The sequence below is a fragment of the Amyelois transitella genome, chromosome 7 (assembly GCF_032362555.1).
Source record: "Amyelois transitella isolate CPQ chromosome 7, ilAmyTran1.1, whole genome shotgun sequence".
In the NCBI taxonomy this organism is placed as follows: domain Eukaryota; kingdom Metazoa; phylum Arthropoda; class Insecta; order Lepidoptera; family Pyralidae; genus Amyelois; species Amyelois transitella.
Genome location: NC_083510.1, coordinates 2944170 through 2962536, shown reverse-complemented (window position 1 = coordinate 2962536; position 18367 = coordinate 2944170). Strand labels below are relative to the sequence as shown.

General features: G+C 35.5%; 2 protein-coding genes across 3 annotated transcripts in view; one reads left to right on the top strand and one right to left on the bottom strand.

Annotated features, from left to right (window-relative positions):
• The window catches only part of LOC106141513 (calcium uniporter protein, mitochondrial), a 118193-nt gene extending 110760 nt beyond the window's left edge, over positions 1–7433 (top strand). For both annotated transcript variants that reach the window (XM_060944928.1, XM_060944927.1), the window contains 4 exons: positions 2013–2174; positions 3142–3345; positions 3666–3773; positions 4102–7433. In XM_060944928.1, the coding sequence (XP_060800911.1) occupies positions 2013–2174; positions 3142–3345; positions 3666–3773; positions 4102–4257 (630 nt within the window). In that variant the 3' untranslated portion in view covers positions 4258–7433. The remainder of the gene's footprint in view (positions 1–2012; positions 2175–3141; positions 3346–3665; positions 3774–4101) is intronic.
• A 327-nt stretch (positions 7434–7760) lies between these two features.
• LOC106141514 (uncharacterized) lies at positions 7761–12386 on the bottom strand. The gene is made up of 8 exons (XM_060945095.1): positions 12256–12386; positions 11016–11153; positions 10400–10581; positions 9842–10046; positions 9561–9662; positions 9217–9398; positions 8431–8976; positions 7761–8083 (listed from the first exon to the last, which is right to left on the bottom strand). The coding sequence occupies exons 1-8, from the start codon at positions 12384–12386 to the stop codon at positions 7761–7763; spliced, it is 1809 nt and encodes a 602-aa protein (XP_060801078.1).
• Positions 12387–18367: the final 5981 nt, after the last annotated feature.

Here is an 18367-nt window from a genome sequence, read left to right as displayed (position 1 = left end):
GCGATAAAGCTGGCTATTAACGGGACATCAAATATTCACGTGTAATACTCTCACCCGCAAAAGTCGGGTTAACTGGCCGCCTATTGAATAGAGTTAGACATGGATAAATAAAATATTAACACAACTCCAATATTAAGAAATTTGTAAAAAATATTTTGATATCTTTCAATTATTTTTAGTAGGTATCTATTTTTTTTTGTCCCGGTATAAAATTGTGTTAAAGTATAAAGTTTTCTTGCCCCTTTATGAAAAACCTGCTTATTTGATTTTGTTGCTTTCAACAAAATCATTATTGAATTAATTTAGCCGATAAAAAACGGAAGGTCAAATTAACTCGTAGCTTTATCTTTCACGGCATCATCATTTTTTCATAATTTATCACTTCTTGTTTTGCCGAGCCACGAAGGTTAGGGGCAAGGAAACGCTTAGGTCATATATTGGAATCGGTATCAGGTATTTAATTCTGATGTTATTGATCGATTAGGTATTTCCAAATGTCATGAACGAACCTAAAATCACATAACATTTAAACTGAAACTTGTGTCTCAAAACTGTCGCCCAATGTAGCAACGATATTAGTACAGTGTCAACCACGGCTTCAAACATTCATATGCAAGGTTCGCCTCGCCACAAATTAGACACTGAACACGCCGCAGCCGCCGTTAGCATATTGCGAACGCAGGGGTATACCAGAATAATCGAAATGGTTGGTGTAAAGTTTGCCGTGTGGTTCCCGACACCATTAATTGCCGTGTGGTTGGCCTATCATTCTTTTCAAGATTGTGATTCAAGATTCCCCGCAAGGGATGTAGACGTGATTATATGTATGTATGTAGGTGTACAGTTACTAATGATTTTAGTTTACCTGTCTATGATGGCAATGAAATGTTGCTAAAGCATATCGATTAGGGATTGATTTTTTTATATATTTTAAGCATGCATTTCAGAAAAATACAGAAATACTAAATCTTTTATCGCGCGAAAAACTAGCTGTTTCGCTTTTTATTATGACGTAAAATGGGACAGACAGACGATAGTTTTTCGTGCGTTAAAAAACTCTGTCGACTAAACTTAATTTGGTACTGCACAGCATACATACATACATATGGTCACGTCTATATCACATGCGGGGTAGACAGATCATATAGTTGAATGCAAGATTTTTGGAAATAAATAAGGCTTCTTTGATTTCTTTAAAATTACCACCGTAACGAATCTCAAGTAAAATAACTGGATAAAAATATAGAAAACTTGATATGTGAAAAGGTGACAAGTCACGTATTCCATCTCTAAGATATATTTTTGATGTAGAAACAAATATATGTATATCTGTGGTTTTTCTAACAACAACAGGAACAGCGTCTAGTTATCCTACTATGTTTGCCTTTGGGAATTCCCGGGAAATTATCTGACTGGACCCTTCGACCCGATCTACCCTCTTCACGCAAAGTTCGCCGCTATGTTCAAATTGGAGTAGCAAATTAGTTAGGCAAGATAGCTCTTAGTTCAGGAGTTAAATTGAAATTGATTATTTGAATAGTCGTAATTTAATTACTCACTGACCCTGTTTTCCTTAACTGCTATATACGGAAATATGACATAGATCGAGCTGGCCCCGAAGTAAATTTGAGACTTGGGAAAATAACTTCTATTTAACTATATTATATTGTAAGCTCAAGTCACTAAAAAAGGTTAATTTTACACGTTTACCCGACTTAGGGTCAAAGTCAAGATCAATTTAATAACGGACAAGTTCTCTACTTCGAAGTCGACACGTTATGTTTGTTTACATATTGGTTTAATTTAAACATAGGAACATCTAATTATATCATAATAATAAATCTTAGCTTTTCATAACGATTAATTCCATTGGGGCTTATCGTCAATCCTTAGAATTCAGCTCCCCGCTTGCTAATTATTATATATTATATATATTTTTTGTTATATTTATATTATATATTTATTTATTTTTAAATATTTAATACTAATAAAACATTGTTCACTTATTCTAGGAGCGCTTAAGCAGCGAAGAAATAACCCGTCTGTCAGACGTAAGGAACTTGGTGAATCAGTTGTACGAAGCTCTCAACGTGAGGGAGCACCAAATTCGCAAGGAGAGGGACCTGCGCGCGCAGCTTGAGAAACTTACTGCTGAGTTACAGCCTTTAGAAGACGTGAGTGTATATTTGATTTAATTTTGGCTATAATACAAACTGATCTTTATAATGACTTGATAAACAGGTAGGTTAGGAGTAAACGTTATATTCGAAAATCAAAAGAGAAATTAGTGTGGAGAAAGAAAATAAAACTTAAGAAAAACCGTAGCAAGTGGGAATGCATGGTCTCTGCCTACCCCTGACGAGAAACAAGCATGATGATATGTCTATAACAAAACTAGTTAATATAAGTGTCTCCGTCTCTGTTCTACCTACTACTTGCTCCATTTATCTCCTGTAAATACAAACGATATATTTCCTCTAGGTACTTTGCTCCTTATTCACCAAATTATTTATTGACATCGACAGAATAAAAAGTAAACATTTGAAAGCAAAAATAAAAAGCTTTTTTAAATAAGTTTGAAAGTTCGAAACAAGTCTGAGGAATATTAATTAGCAGCAGTAGCTTTAAGGATCAGACTGCAAAACTTTCTCAGACGGAAAGGTCTTTAGTGAGCTTTGAGATAATAACTGATGATGCTACGAGAAACTTCGGAACGGCTAGAGACATATTTTCTGGAAGGCTTTAGAAAAACTTTATTCTGATGCTGGAAAGTCTATTTAAATTCCATTAATAGAAAACCGTGAATTAGTATGGTTTCTATGATGTAGAATTAACTTTGCTGTTGAAAATAGGATAGGCGCTTTAAGGATGAGACTAGTTTGTATGCCAATGGTCTTTAACCTATTCATAATGGCTTGTAGGATTATATAACTATGTTAAAATCTTTCAAAGTGGAAAACAAAGTTAAACGTGATAACATATGAATAAAAGCGGAATAGAAAGTTTACAATAAGAGTTTCAAGAATCATTGAGTTTGTATCACATAGGAACCTTTGGCATATCTGCTTCATTATTATTTAAGTGCCTTTAATAGGGGGTATTACATTTTACTTACTTTCCGATATTCCATGCTACTTTCAGAAACGCATGTCTCTTGAAGTGGAGACTACACGCAAGACGTCAGCCCTCACATGGGTGGGTCTCAGCCTCATGGGCGTCCAGTTTGGGGTACTGGCGCGGCTGACCTGGTGGGAGTACTCTTGGGACATCATGGAGCCGGTCACCTACTTCGTGACTTACGGCACCGCGATGGCCTGTTACGCTTATTTTGTACTGACCAAGCAGGTTCGTTTTCTTTTTGTAGAAACAGGGTGTTAATGAGCGACGCTTTTTTATACAGGCAGGGTAGCCTTATTGTGAGCGAGGTGGTTGAGATGACGTTTGGTGTCAGCTTCCACTTCATTGAACCCTACCAAACCAACAGTTCATTACCGTTTATGAATGTTAAAAAAATATTGACTGAAACAGTTGTTTTGTGTGACTGTTGGCAGTGCAGATTAAGGCTATTAAGGTCATTCTCAACAAGCCAATTCATACGATCCACAGAGTGGGTCCGATCCAAACGAACGTCCCGAATTTTTACTTATTACAATGTATTATTGTAGGAATACGTATTGCCGGATGTTAAGGACAGACAACATTTGCTGACACTGCACAAAAAGGCGAAGAAGATAGGCCTCGACATTAACCATTACAACCATTTGAAGGACGAAGTAAGTATACTAATTATATATATAGTTCCCGCACTGCAGCATGTTTAGATGTTGTAAAAATTGTTGTTGTGTAGAAGGTGACCAATATACGTGGGGCACTGACTAGTTCCGATAAACGGGGTGTTGTCAACTAGGTATCTGGTCTTAAAACCTCTGATTTCCCACAAGAAAGTATAACGGGGTAATGATATGCTGTTATGTTTTTTTTTCATATCTAGTTATGACGATTAGATTCTGACGATCTATCCATTAAATGAGCATATTTGCTAAGTAGTAAGGAGTCTGGTTTATATTCTAGATATTGAATATTATTTATTGTAAATTTCAGGTAGACAAATTAGAAAAAGACCTTGCCCGCCTCCGGGATCCCCTCCAGATCCACTTGCCGTCATCTTATGTCAAGGGTGGGGATGAGAAGCGTTCCCCCCTCTCAAAAATTAAGGACATGTTAGAGGAAACTAGCAAGAAGATGAAAATAACGTAATATTTGCTATCCGCGGCGCGTCGTTTGAAATAGACGTTGTCCTTGGTTTATAGTGTGACGCTTCTTAAAAAAATGTGTTGGTTTTAGCAGTTCGAAAACGAGTAAGTAATCTTTGAACGATTTTTTTTTAAATTATTGATTCAAAGATGAGCCATGTCGCTCAGTTCTGTTTGTTCGCCCGTAAGTTATTTTGAATTCAAGTCCTGCTCCCTGCGTTGGACCTTATATGAAACTACGTTGTTGAAATTTGGCGAAGAATAGATTGAAATTTTAGTATGAAGTGTTGGAAATACCACATTTGTTTGAAAATTTGTTTGTAATCAGGATCAGATTTAAATTCATAAGTTTAGGGGAGTTGCAATGTATAAAAATATACAAAGCTTCAAGTTCATAACTAGCATAATATTAGCGATTTATCAGACTGGCTTATAAGTTAAAACAAAAATATTTAATATCATTCATTTGAGATTTAATCTCTAAATGAGAAATTATGTTTATGTAGTTAACAAAAATATAAGTAGCAAAATTTACGAAATGAATGACTGAAATTTCAAATGAAATTGCGATTCGAAAAATAGATTAATTGAAATGAATTTAAATTCAACTTTAAGCACAATTTTTAGTTTATACACTTTTGCTCAGACTTATTGTTTCCTATATTTATTAAACTAACAAAGGTCATATATTTTTTGTTGTTTATGGATATTTTCGTTTTCGTAATAGTGCCAATATAGATTATAAATAGATAAAAAACAACTTACAGAAGAATTCGTGTGTTACAGGATGGTCAGCCATACCCAATATTTTTACTAACCTAACTAGTTAGTGTGTAATAGTATGAAAATATCTAGTCTTTGTAAAATCAATGAATTTTAATTTCTAGTTTAAAAATTAAGTTCGTTACCTTGGTTATTCTTGCCAATAGCTGTTTAAAAAAATAACGAATGTTTATTTCTTTCAAAACTTCATCATCTATTATAATATAATCCGATTATTATAAAAGTAAAGTATCATTTGAAAAATTATGTAGAAATGCGTTTTGTAATCAATGGTGCTTTTACGTTTTTTAGGTTTTGCATTAACTTTTACTTGATTAAATCAATTAGCTCAAAAGATTTTTTATTGTTTTTAAATTCTTTAAAATAAAGTCGAAGTGGAAAATGTTGTTATTAATAACTAACATGCCCGTTTGTACTAACATTGTTTATGCACAATTAGAAACGTAAGATTATCGTATAAAAATGAAAATTAAAGCATCGATTAAAATTATTAATTATTCAATCACTTTTGGAGATGTAAATTAAAAAGCGGTTCTTAAAAAGGTTATTTTAATGTTTTTTGTAATTAAACTTGCCTTGATTTAAATTCAAATTGGACTTCAATATATTCCCTCAATAATTTACATATTTTGGCCTCGATATTTTTTTTTCTTTTTGGTTAGTGTTCGATCCGTCTAGCTTAACCCACATTTTGCGTGAACTTGGCACATTATCACAGTGTCTTCCTGCGCCTTTTTGCCATTTTTCTTGTTATTGCCTACATAAATATGGATGGCTTTGAAAATCCATGAGGAAAAACAGCATTGGTGGACTAAGCAAAAAAGGAGAAAAAATATATTCGAATTATTATAAAATTCTTTAAATGTAGTTGCATGATTGTGTATATTATATTATGTTTATATAGAAACAAGTTGTAGGATAAGTAATGGCTGTGAAATTATTGTCAGTCCATGATTAAATAATGAGAAAAAAAAATTGCAACATTGTTAGGTGACTGGATGAAAAAAATCGTTCTTTCAACAATGTTGCCGTGTCCAAGTAGTTACATTAAACGATTGATGTAGATGTAACAATTTTGCCTCTGAGCTTCAAGGTCCTAGGTTCGATCCCTGTGTAGGTCACGCTAGAAGGTAAAATACTGAACATGTCAATAACATAAGTATGTTTTACCAGTAACTTGACTATATTCATGACCTGCTTAGTGTGGTACTAAATATCTGAAAATAGAATGAAAACCCTACTTCAAATGGATAGTTAAGTATTTTACGACATCATATGTCTGGAGTTGTTAATATTGAATTTTTACACTTAATCGAAATTCACTCACAAGGCCTTAACATTGCGGTCTAAAAATGTTTGTATAAATTCTATAACCCTTATAAAGTTATAACATATGTAGGTAGCAATAAGAACGCACATTATTCGCTCAATAGCTTTCAATCGTGATTTGCTGGTTTGCCTTTTAGAGTCTTTTCTAACTCATGTTTTTCTAAACTAAGTATAAATAGAATTTTATATAAACTATTAGAATTAAGAGGGAGCAAAGCTTCTATGTCTTATTAAATTATTTATTGTTATACTACCCACTACTATGTTAGATTTTTAGTTTATTTCAGAAATAAGTTGAAAAAATATGGAATCTTGTTTGATAAAAAGATCTGGATTTTTTTAGAGATAAAGTAGTTAGACTTTTTAACTCGGAGGAGCATTTGAAATGGGAGAAAGGATAGGAATATTTATTTTGTTAACATTGTTATTTAAGGCTAGTTAATTTTTGCACTACCATTAACTATATTTACCTAGAAGTGTAATGTAGTTTTATTTAAAGTTATAACTTCACTACAGATAATATCAGTCATTTCTCAAATATAATCCAAATAAATTATAATAAATATAAACGTTATTTTTCCTGCAAATTTGTAATGACGAATAATTAACTTTTGAATGTTTTAGTCAAAATTAGACTGTCCTACGAAAAACTTCACTATTGAGTAGTTAGGTACTTACTTAATCATAAATTTATTATATATTCATCATTCTTTATCTAATACAAGTTACTTTTTGAAATTTTGTCACCATTTTGTGCGTTGTAAAAGAAACTATACAAAGTGGCCTCAAAATTCTTTTCATAAGTAGCTTGTGGTTCGAAATATTTATTAGATGAAATAATTTAACCACGTCCTATATATTTATTATCCCTTTAATATCCACTAATGAAATTGCCAAAATTTACCCTTCCAAATTCTTGTTAACTTTGTTACACTCTCTTTGCATTCATTAACCATATTAATCGTTGTTATGGAGTGACGGTGGGCGGCAGGTATGGGCGTCAGCACAAACTAACAGACAGCCGGACTCCTTCTAACAGTTACTATTTTGCATTTTGTTAAATTTACTGTCGTGTTGTTCGAATAAATTTGTAAAAAATATGTGATAATGTGTGTTACTTTAACCCTATCCATGTATCCTTGATTATGATAATCTTTAATAGACATCGCTTATTTCATTGTAATTTGTAAATAATGATGTGCGTTTGTTTTTGACGTCGCGACTTTATCAGCGTGTGACATCGCCTTTACCTTTAATTTTCCCAACAAATTAAACGCTTCACAATGTTTACTTAAACTTTTATTCGTTAAATAATTTATAAGTTATAAAGCTGGTATATTTTACAGTTTACAAAATTCAATATTTGTGTAAGTGATTTGTACATTAACAGAGACATTATGTTTTGTCCTTTTCCATCACTTCTGACGGCGTGAGAGGTTGCGAGTCGTAGGGATATAAATCGATGCTTTGTACGTGTGCCCTGACCGAGACTCCCGGGGGAACCCCGAAGTAATCCCGGCCTATGTTTCTAATGATCGTGGTCCCCGGCCTATTGTGGTGTATGTTAAATCCTATAGCGAATTGTGGAGTGTTATTGTCGTTTGATCCATTATAACCGTCGTCGTCATCTTTATTATTCGTTGGCTTGATAGGCTTTATTGGTACGTAAGGTTTCTTCGTCGGCCTATTAGGCTTGCTGGACGGCCGCCATGGTTTGCCTGGAAATTTGTAATATTTCAAAATTCTTATGCTGTGCTGTTTGCGCTGTGCTGAGTGCCGAGAGGTGTTGGTGTAATAAAAACCAAATTGGTTGTGAATAATATTTATTGCATTCAAGCAATTTTTATAATTTGTTCAAATGCCTATACTAGTGCTCGCTTAACCTCAGGGCAAGTCGATTGACTTGTGATCTTGCATTTCTAATTCTAATCACTAGTAAAAGAACTCGTTTCTTTCATGAGAGGTATAAAAGAATGTAAAGTATTATAAATATTAACCTATGCAAACATTCAAATAACAAGATCACTCTATTCAATCACCTTGCCGTCTCCGTATTAGTCATCACCTGGTCCTTTGGTTGGTTTGACGGCTCCAAATATGTCTTCATCGACGTACGTTATGTCTCCAGCTCCTAAATCCGGCGTAAACTCGGGACCATCATATCCACTTTCCGCGCTGTCACCACTCGAGCTACCACCAATGGCACCACTACCACTAACTGCGCCAGATGCAGTACCACCACCAAAAGTACCACTGCCGGCACCGCTGCCGTATGTACCACTACCGGTACCACCATAATTTCCACTGCCTTTGTCGAAGTTGCTGCCCGGACTACCAAATGCGTTACCACTGGATCCACTACCAAAAGTGCTTCCACTACTGCCACTACCACTTCCAAAGGTGCCACTGACAGGCCGACTACCGAAGGTGCTGTCAGCACCACCACCGAATCCACTACTTCCGCTTCCAGAAGCACCAGATCCACTGGGACCATTTGAACTGCTAGTACCAGATGGTCCAGAGGTTGGTTTGTTTGGTCTTTCTCTGTCCTTATCGTTGGAAGGGAACGGAGGTGGTTTGACGTGTCCTGACGCTGCGGTGCCTTCGGGGCCTGAAAAGAGAATTCATGTATTCGCCCTACCATTTAACTTTTCCAGACACGAAAACATTCAGAAATTAGTCGGTAAATGTTAAGAAAATTCGTATTTAAATATAAATTGGTTATGGTCATTAGGGTTGTCCACTTTCATAACAAATTAAGTTTTCTTATCCCAGTGTTCTAAAAGTTATATAATACTTACAACAAAAACATTTCTACCTTTGATTTTCCTCTCAAATTACAATAACTTACTTTTGAAGATGTCATCAGTGCCGCTGTCATCAGGAGAGAAGTTGGTGACGGCTGCGGCGGCGTTGACGAAGTCAGGGTCATACGCGCTGGGGATCGTGGGGAAAGAAGTGGGTATGTAGGGATCCTTGTTGTTCTTCACTATTCTGTACCCGATCCCGGGGCCCGCGATGTAGTTGACTGTCCTGTTAGAGAAATTATACTTTTAGAACTTGATTATTTCAATATCGACTATTTGAATCCGAAATCCTGATAGATTTTGGAAATTTGAATATTTGATCACATGGATTTTATGGTTTTTAGTGTGTAAAAGTGGCTCTGCATACGAAAAAGATGTTCGTACTAACCTCTGTACGCCCTTGTCGTCCAAGAAAGTGTAGGATCCTCTTACATTACCATGTGAGTCACTGCTTTCGGTTCGCCTTTGGTCTGGACCCGCTGATATAAATCTGAAGAAAAAGTATAAGAAATATTAAAGTATCTCAATCATTATTACTTTCGAAGTGGACAGAACCTATAGTAAGAAGAAATAAAAAAAACATCGATGTTTACATACAAAGGTCCTCATAAATCAGTGGGTTGTAATAAAATAACTTAAGACAACATCAAAAATTGGTCCCATATCTACCTGTAAGATCCGTCCAGTCCTCTTTGCACTGCAGTGCGGCCTCTTGGTCTCGTCTCCCCTCTGACCAACGGCGATCGGTGGAATGGTGCTCCGATTAAATTGGGACTGTCAGGGTGTGCTGATGAGACGTGGAAACCTGTGTCCCGGCCGGCTATATAAGATACGTCGTGACGTTCACCAACGTCGTCTACATAGGAGTAGTGGCCTGTCAAAAAGAAATAAATATCTAGAGGACAAATTACAAAGATTAAGTTTAAGTTAGCCCCAAAGAAGGTTCAACATCAACACATCTAAGTCCTAGGCCAATCAAAAAGAGTTCGTTTATCATCATGGCTCTGATATGGGATAGCATTTCACGCCACTTGGGAGAAGTAACCTTTCGTATAGAAGAATGCTCGATAGTTTTTCACGGGTAGTTATTCAATGGGAGCTACAATTTGACGCTAAAATGTTGGCTTAATATTTTACAATACTTTTTAATAATTCTCAAATTTCTATAAGATATAGGTCCTGCTGCTCCTCCTGCTGCTACTTTTATAAGTGAAAATTTTTGATTACCTTTTACATCTCCTCTGCTATCAGCATTTTCATTTTTCGAGTAAGTCCGGGTTTCGAAATTGAAGGCGTAACTAGGATCTTCATTAGGGTCAAAGTAAGGGTCATCTTTGTTCCCTATCGGACCGCGAGGTCGCTGATCCAAGTCCATCTTTCTGTGGACATTTGGCCCTTTTGCTCGGAACCTGAAATTATTTTTGTTACGATTAATCTTAATTATTTATCTTCTGCCTTCACTATGTCTTAGAAAATATGTCATCGTAGCCTCTTCTGCTTGGAAAAATCCTTTCAATTAGATTGCTATTCAACATTCACCAGTAAGGAGCTTTTTAACTTGAAATTTAATTAAACTGCTGCCGCTGCCTTCTATTAAGTTGTTGTACAAATTATGTGAACTGTTTTTCTTTCAGTTCAATTCTTCATCCCAAAGATGTTTTACCAATTGGCTATGCAACATCAATTGACTTTACACGAACGATTAAGATGGTGATGACTCTTTAAATTTTTGTGGCCTTTCAGTCTTTTTCACTTCATTTTAGTTACCTACTATCAAGCGTTGTATATATTTTCTTGCTATTCGAATGCAAGGCACTCACAAAAATAATTTATAGCCACTTACCCCCTAGGTCCAGCAGTGTAAATTGTTTCCTTGATAGTGTCTGTCTTGGGATCCTTGGCACCAAAACGGCCTCCAACAAGACCATTGGCATTGCCGTGTGCTAGGTGGTAACTTTGGCCACGGTCTGGATTCGCGTACCTTTAAAAGTTCGGTGTCATTTAAGTGGTTCGCCTTATAAGAAATTTTACTGTTTTATATAAATAGAATTCTGGCGAGACCTTGAGATGTTTGAGAAAAACCGATAAAAAGTATTTCTTCAAACCTTCCTAATGTCTGTTCAATATGGGGAGAGATATATTTCTTACCACCACCAATGTCGATGTGATTCGTTTTTGCTTACCTCGAAGTGACAAGATAGCTTCTTATATAATAATTCAAGTAAGAAGAAAATGAAAATAAGTTTAGGATGTCATTATGAATCACAAATAGTTTATTAATTATTCCCAATGCGAGGCGAGCAGCTGATAACTTAAACATAATTGCTTTAGTTTTAATAATAAGTTGATAGGGATCTATGGAATTGGACTCAAAAATTTTAACGTATCAGTAAAACTTTAATGTCGAAGTTCCATTCTAACTGATATCTAATTATCACTGTTTTACGGGGTGACAAAAACCTTATGTTGAATTCAGAATTAAAAAATTATATTTAGTTTATCAGAAATTTGCCTGCTTAAAACCTTGGCATACACCCAAAGAAGTTTTTATGTCATAGAAATTAAATTCCATATTTATAATTGTGATAACATATCTTTGAAAAGAAATATTATTTTAATCAAAAGGACCAAACCTGTAGGTACGATTAAAATGATACAGTCTTCACTATCAACCACATTTTCTACTTGAAGTAAAAACTTAATTCTTGAACAGTTAGATTTTTATGAAAACATTTCCAAAGTGGAGGGATCGGATATAAGGCATATTTCCCGATCCCAAAAGGCAAAAGACTTCTAAGATATTTGTAGAACACAGTATTTGTATTTCTGGATAGTCGAGAAAGGGTACGATTTTACATATAGGAAGTGCGAGAGCAGCGCACATCTACCGTGATTCGGCTCGTATAATCAGAGGGTTAGTAGCTCAAGCCAAGCTCAAGGGTGGTGGTGCAATGACATAACAGGCATAACACCTAGCCTGGCGGAAGATTTGGTGACATGTTCAACTAAACTTTGAATCAAACTGTAATGAACTTTCAGTCACACAATAGACAATCACTGTATTAAAAAAATCAACGAATTACCCGAAATCGAAAGATCCATCCGTGTTAACAGTGTTATAGTCCCCATCACTTGTCCTTGCTTTTCCCGGGATGACCTGAGTCCTAACCAGCGCACACAAACACACCACCACAGCACTTTGAGTCCAAGCCATAATTACACTTTAACCCCTAACACTACTTCTCATGTCTTTGCACGTAGCCTGCTGTCTACGTTGGGAGTTTGACTGTGTTGGTAAAAAACAAAGGGTCGCTTTATATATGGCGCTAAAAACGAACACTCAGCGGGCTCACGCCGCGTGAAAACGGCCGGACGTCATTGTTATTAATATTAGGCTTCAGATCCAGTGGCAGTAAGATAGATAACAAATTTGCCAAGGCGGACTAGAATTAAAAATATAGATTCCTCCTGTTGCCATGTTTTTGACAAAGTACTTTTTACCGCTTCATGTTTTTCTAAATGTAGTAGAAGGAGACCGCTTGTTAGTACTTTAACAATAAACACTACCTACTAACCGGGAAGGTAGCTAAGCACATTGACAGGACAATAAGAGGACATTAAGGCTTGAGAGAACGACTGCGAAATAAGAAGTAAAATGGTACAATTGTGGACTTACGTAAGTAACCCTTAACTCACACTTATACCAACGCTAATAAATTGTATTTTTTACCATAATATAAACTGGTTTTTCCTTTTTATTACGTCTAAATAGAAAAGAGATAGTAGGTTAGGGAATAGTAAAAAGTTGTGTACCAACAGCACCAAGAAGCGTAGCTTATTTTAAGACAAAGCTTAGCTTGTAGTTTGCGCAAGCGCACCGCACGGAGATGCAGCAGACAGAGATACGGGGGCCGCCACATCCTATGTTCCGACTACCAGGAACAAACTTAATAACTTTGTCATTAATAAATTATATGAAAACGTATTAATTTTAACTTGATAGTTCGTTTATAAGAGCTAACACATTTGACTTTTTGACTTCATGTGATACGTGACTTTTGACACACAAATTATCACATTCCCTTGAATCAATTTTTATGGTATTTGCAATAGATATGTAGTTTTTAGCACAAGAAGGGATAAACTTGTTGCGGTTATAAGAAGGGTTATGGTCTGGCTGGTAATTAATAAGTTAAAAAGAATTCAGTTTGGTTTAAGATCCACTTTAAATCTATTTATTGCAATGGATCCAATGCAAACCATATTTCCGTTTCTATTGCAATAAATTAAACGTGTAAACATATCTAAGTGTGACGTGTGGTTCCCGGCACCAAAACAAAAAAGAATAAGACCACTCAATCTCTTTCCCATGGATTTAGTAAAAGCTGACTAAGGTAAAGGCTCATGAATTTGGGATTCTTCTTGTAGGCGATGGGCAAGCAGCCTGTCATTATTAAAATATCAATTTCATCGTTAAACCATACAGCTAAACGTGACCTTTAGTATCTTCTAGATAATTACCCCGCAAGGGATAAAGACGTGTGTGTGTCTGTCTAAACTAAGAAATTTGAAGTTCTGCTTCTTGAATCAAGACTATGCATAAACTTAATGATTGAAAACCTCTTTTTAAGTTAACACCAGCAATTACCCATATACATGCTGAAGTTTTGACAGGAGGTTACCATATTAATTAGGGAACAATCCAGCAATCATACGCCAATATCTTGGAAAATTCTATTCATTACATCGACTCAATTAATTTTAGCGTCCGGCGTTTGTTCTGCTTCCTCATCCGTCTGCCTTGTGCTGTACAATGCTGTAATAAATGTCTGATTCTGACGAGAGACCTCTGATGAGCACGTGTCCATTAAGCTAAGAGTGATTAAGTGTAATAGGGCAGGCAGTAGTCACAAGGCTTGCAGGCCCCTAATCTCTTATAACTTATTTTTCTGTTCCGAGGACCTGGTTTCTGAAATTAGTAAGCTCTCTCGCAGTCCTTTTGCATGGAAGAACTGAACATTTTCACTCGAAAAATAACTTTTCTACAGCAGAATTTTATTCTCCTTCTAGCAGTATGGATTTAAAGGAAATTTCTTTAAAACCAGTATTGAAAGCGTAAGTTCTTTTACAAAATATGATACTTTAGCTCCGATTGAATTTTGATATTAAAGAACCTATGTATATAGAAAGATACAAATCAGCATAAGCTGATGAATTTCATTTAGGTATGGAAAAAAAACTAAAGAACAAGTTTTGTTGAGTTTTTTACTTAAGAAAAATAAATCGAATATAATCCCAGTAGAATAATAAAGATATATTTTTTTTAATACTCGAGTCAATAAGTACAATGGAAACACGTAACCCGAAGCTCGTTCCGGTGCGGTCATCTTGTATTATAGTGTCGAATCGTACTCACTGAGATGTGAAGCCTTATATCTTGACCTCCGTGCACCTTACTATAACCATCACACCCACAGACATAAACCCGGTTAGATACCGCCAGTTCGCCTACATTATGACAACCAATTTTTTGTGCTTATTGTAGTGTCAAAGGGGCGAAGTGACGGAACTCTTATGTAGACCAACTTTTTGATTTATTGATACATTGGTTATAGTTATAGCCGCACAACATCTGTTGTCAATTTCCAGCTAGATGTTGCATTTTATTGTTGTGACTATTTCGACTGTCTACGCCGTTATAACAATGATAAGAAGTAAAGAATGAAAATAAATTTTCTTTCGTCATATATTCTGACACGCTAAGTAAGTTCTCATTTAAATGTAAAAAATATGCTTTTATGTAAGCGTTTAAAAAACCACATACCTATATAACAAATTGTTTCTTTGTAAACTCTGTGCAGAAACAACAATATCAAGAAAAAAAATAATGCAAAAATATACAATGGCATTAAATTTGCCTTCTCGAATGATCTGGCTTAATCAATGTCTATGATCACACCCATCAATCACAGATCAACTTACGCTGGTAGATACCACCATATACTTATTTGCATGTGTCCTTCTACAGAAAACCATTGTTTCTTGGAACGATATATTAGTTGTGATTTACCGACGATGAGATGATACGAAAGTTGGTAACAAACAAGACAATTGCTGCATTGTGATAGAAGTATTTAACATCATCCTCCTGGAGTTAGTCCCGGTCACATCCTCAATTCTCTGGAGAGGTGCCTGGAGTACGCCTTTGACCACGATTTTGGTTTGGCAGTCAGGTTTTTACACGAAGCTACTCTTGTCAGACCTCCGAAACCTTTGCAGGGGAACCTAACCCATTGTGGATCATGGTTACACATCCAGTTACGTGAATGTAAAGGTTTCCTCTCGATACATTTTTCCACGTCCATCAAATGTCAATTTTTTTTTATTATATTTATGAGATGAATATACTAGATGTATAGGATACGACACTTACACGTTAATAATTATTTTATTTCTAACAAATATTTTTTATTCTCAATATTCCCTTCAATCACGTAATTTGCACAAAGCAAGGAACCCCGACACCACCATCGTCCGTTCAGCGCTCGGTGTTCTTCACCAAAATACTCAGGTCGGGTACATCCGCGCGCAGCTACCGTGAAGATGCTAGATGCCCTTCGCCGACGCTCCATTGTGCCCTGCGACCTCCGACCAAACACTCCCTTACGAAAATTAACGGTCAACGTATGTAAGTGCCTGGTGTGAATATAGGTACAGTTTCGTTTGTTCAGAATGGATGGAAATTTGAGAATTAGCTTGATTATTTTGCAGTGAACTTTTTCTGCCTCAAAGTGTGTGCTTTATCCGTAATGCTGTATTTTCACTAAAGGGTATTTCAGAATGTATTTCCTTCGAAGCTTGGGGTTCGTTTGAGACACCATGCAATTGATACAAGTTTTTAAACGGAGCAGATTGGGCAATTTTGTAATAATGTATTTTCGTTGTTTCAATTTAAAAGAGGTGATAGATGTTTTTCCATTTTGCTAGATACCGCATTTCACTGCACTTAAAATAACAAGACGGGCAATTATATCCATGATAGTTACAATAGAAATAATTACTTCACAAGTACAATAATAGATACTTAGTAGGATATCTACATATGAAGTATTAGGCTTCAGGTCAATCGAACTGTATCCAAACAAACTTGAAAGAAGCTATGAGGTTAAATCCATTTATCATTTCTGATCACAACGATCATATTTCTATAGAATTCGGTTAAGCAACATCCTTTCAATCCGCGTGTACCTACCCTCCATTGAATGTTAAACTAACTACTAAACGCTCTGCTGAGTGTACAAGTAGCTTATAGAATTGGACACAAACCGCCTTTCAACCTAAATTGCATATTTAAGAAAAACAATATAATTGTGAAGCAATAGAACGGATGGAGGCATTTATATTCAAGAAGAATGAATTATACTATTAGGATCGGAAGATGCTGATGGTTTTAGATTCTATACTAATAGCCCATTTGAGAATGGATAATCTGATGATGGATTAATAGCTGGTTACGGTAAAATTATGGGTTTTTAAAGATTCCTATGGTATTTTGTTCTTCCTTCCTTTGAAAAATTTGAAGGATTTTGAAGATAATATTGTCTTTCATAGAACAAAATTATTTTTGATTATCTCTTCCTAGGTAATTCTTAATGATTATCTTTTTTGCGCACTTTGTTGGATTTACCTACTTCAATGAACGGAAGCAAGTTAAATTTAGAAAAACAAATAGAGGGCATTATTTTAAACTTTTTAAGACAACATCACCGAACATTATATAGCATATTATAAAGCCAAATATTATTGTAATCTATAGTACCAGTTAAGGCAATTAACAGAAACGAGTGCTGAACATACGCTTCGACATAATAAGCCTTTTTTTACACATAATATTTTGACAAAGCTAGGGTTTCAAATTTTTAGTGCCCATTTGGAATTCCATGTGAACTAAAGCAAAAACCTTGTAACGATCCCGGATCTGGCAAGTTAGGAAAAACCTACATAAGTACCTAATTAATTAAAGACGCATTATCGCACCCACAATTGAATTAACTAGGCATACTCGGGAGGTCATGGGACTATGAACATGGCGATATGATCGTCAATTTTATCGGCTTTGTTCGTGGAACCTTATGAGTTAGGAAGCTCGTAATTTGCTTCCGAAAGTTTGCTGTGTGAATCATGATTGTGTCGCGTAAATTGGATATTAAATTAATTATTGTTTTCTAATAAATTCTCTTTCTTACTGTCACTCTTCATTGGTTTAATTTTGTTGTTAGCTTTTCAATCTCTCTTGTAGACAGATTTGGCAAGTTTGATGCTATGGGAAATTTTTCATGTTCTACCTGATTAACTATAAATTGCTTTGTATTTCTTCTCAGCGGATTTGAAATGCTTTACAGTATGGAAACGCCACTTGCATCACGGAAACTATTTGGCCTGGAACAAAGCAGGTTGAAATTCTGTTGCTTTTTGGAATTGAACAACAGCCTGTTATCAAGCATTTGTTTATCATATACAATCGAGGTATGTATCCCTAATACATAGATAAATATCTATATCCCTTGCGGGGTAAACAGAGCCAACAGTTTTCAAAAGACTGATAGGCCACGTTCAGCTGTTTGGCGTACCTAATGAAAGAATTGAGATTCATATAGTGACAGGTTGCTAGCCCATCGCCTAAAAGAAGAATCCCAAGTTTATAAACCTATCCCTTAGTCGCCTTTTACGACATCCACGAGAACGAGATGGAGGGGTCAAATTCTTTTTTTTTTTATTGGAGCCGGTGACTGGTGAGCGAAACCGCTGACAAAAGTTAGTACTATATAAATCGACATCCGGCCTTACCTACACCAAGATGCAGGTTAATATGTAAGGTCAATCAGGCCACTTGCATTATATGAAGTCTCCCACGAGTTTTTGTTTCCTGTTATAGACATACCTACTAGCGTTATCCGTAAGAATATCGTAGTCTAAAGTATTTTAATTATTCTTATCTGCTCATCTGACTAATTAATGTCAATTATTGTGTTATTGAGACATTTCTTGTTGAGTACCTACTGTAGAAGTAAATACAAGGATTGTATTACCTACTTTAAAATTCAGAACAACGTAAATCATACGGTCTAACGTTATATTTTATTTCAAATGATTTATATAGCTTTCTTTTTATATTTTCCTATACAACTTTTAACA

What these genes read in the sequence shown, in the direction of transcription:
- LOC106141514 (XM_060945095.1), bottom strand. Translation starts at nt 12,386, where the DNA reads ATGGCTTGGACTCAAAGTGCTGTGGTGGTGTGTTTGTGTGCGCTGGTT. An exon ending in GATGGATCTTTCGATTTCGG is followed by an intron (nt 11,154 to 12,255) that starts GTAATTCGTTGA and finishes GAACTTTTAAAG; the next exon opens with GTACGCGAATCCAGACCGTG. An exon ending in GGACTGGACGGATCTTACAG is followed by an intron (nt 9,663 to 9,841) that starts GTAGATATGGGA and finishes CTTTTTCTTCAG; the next exon opens with ATTTATATCAGCGGGTCCAG.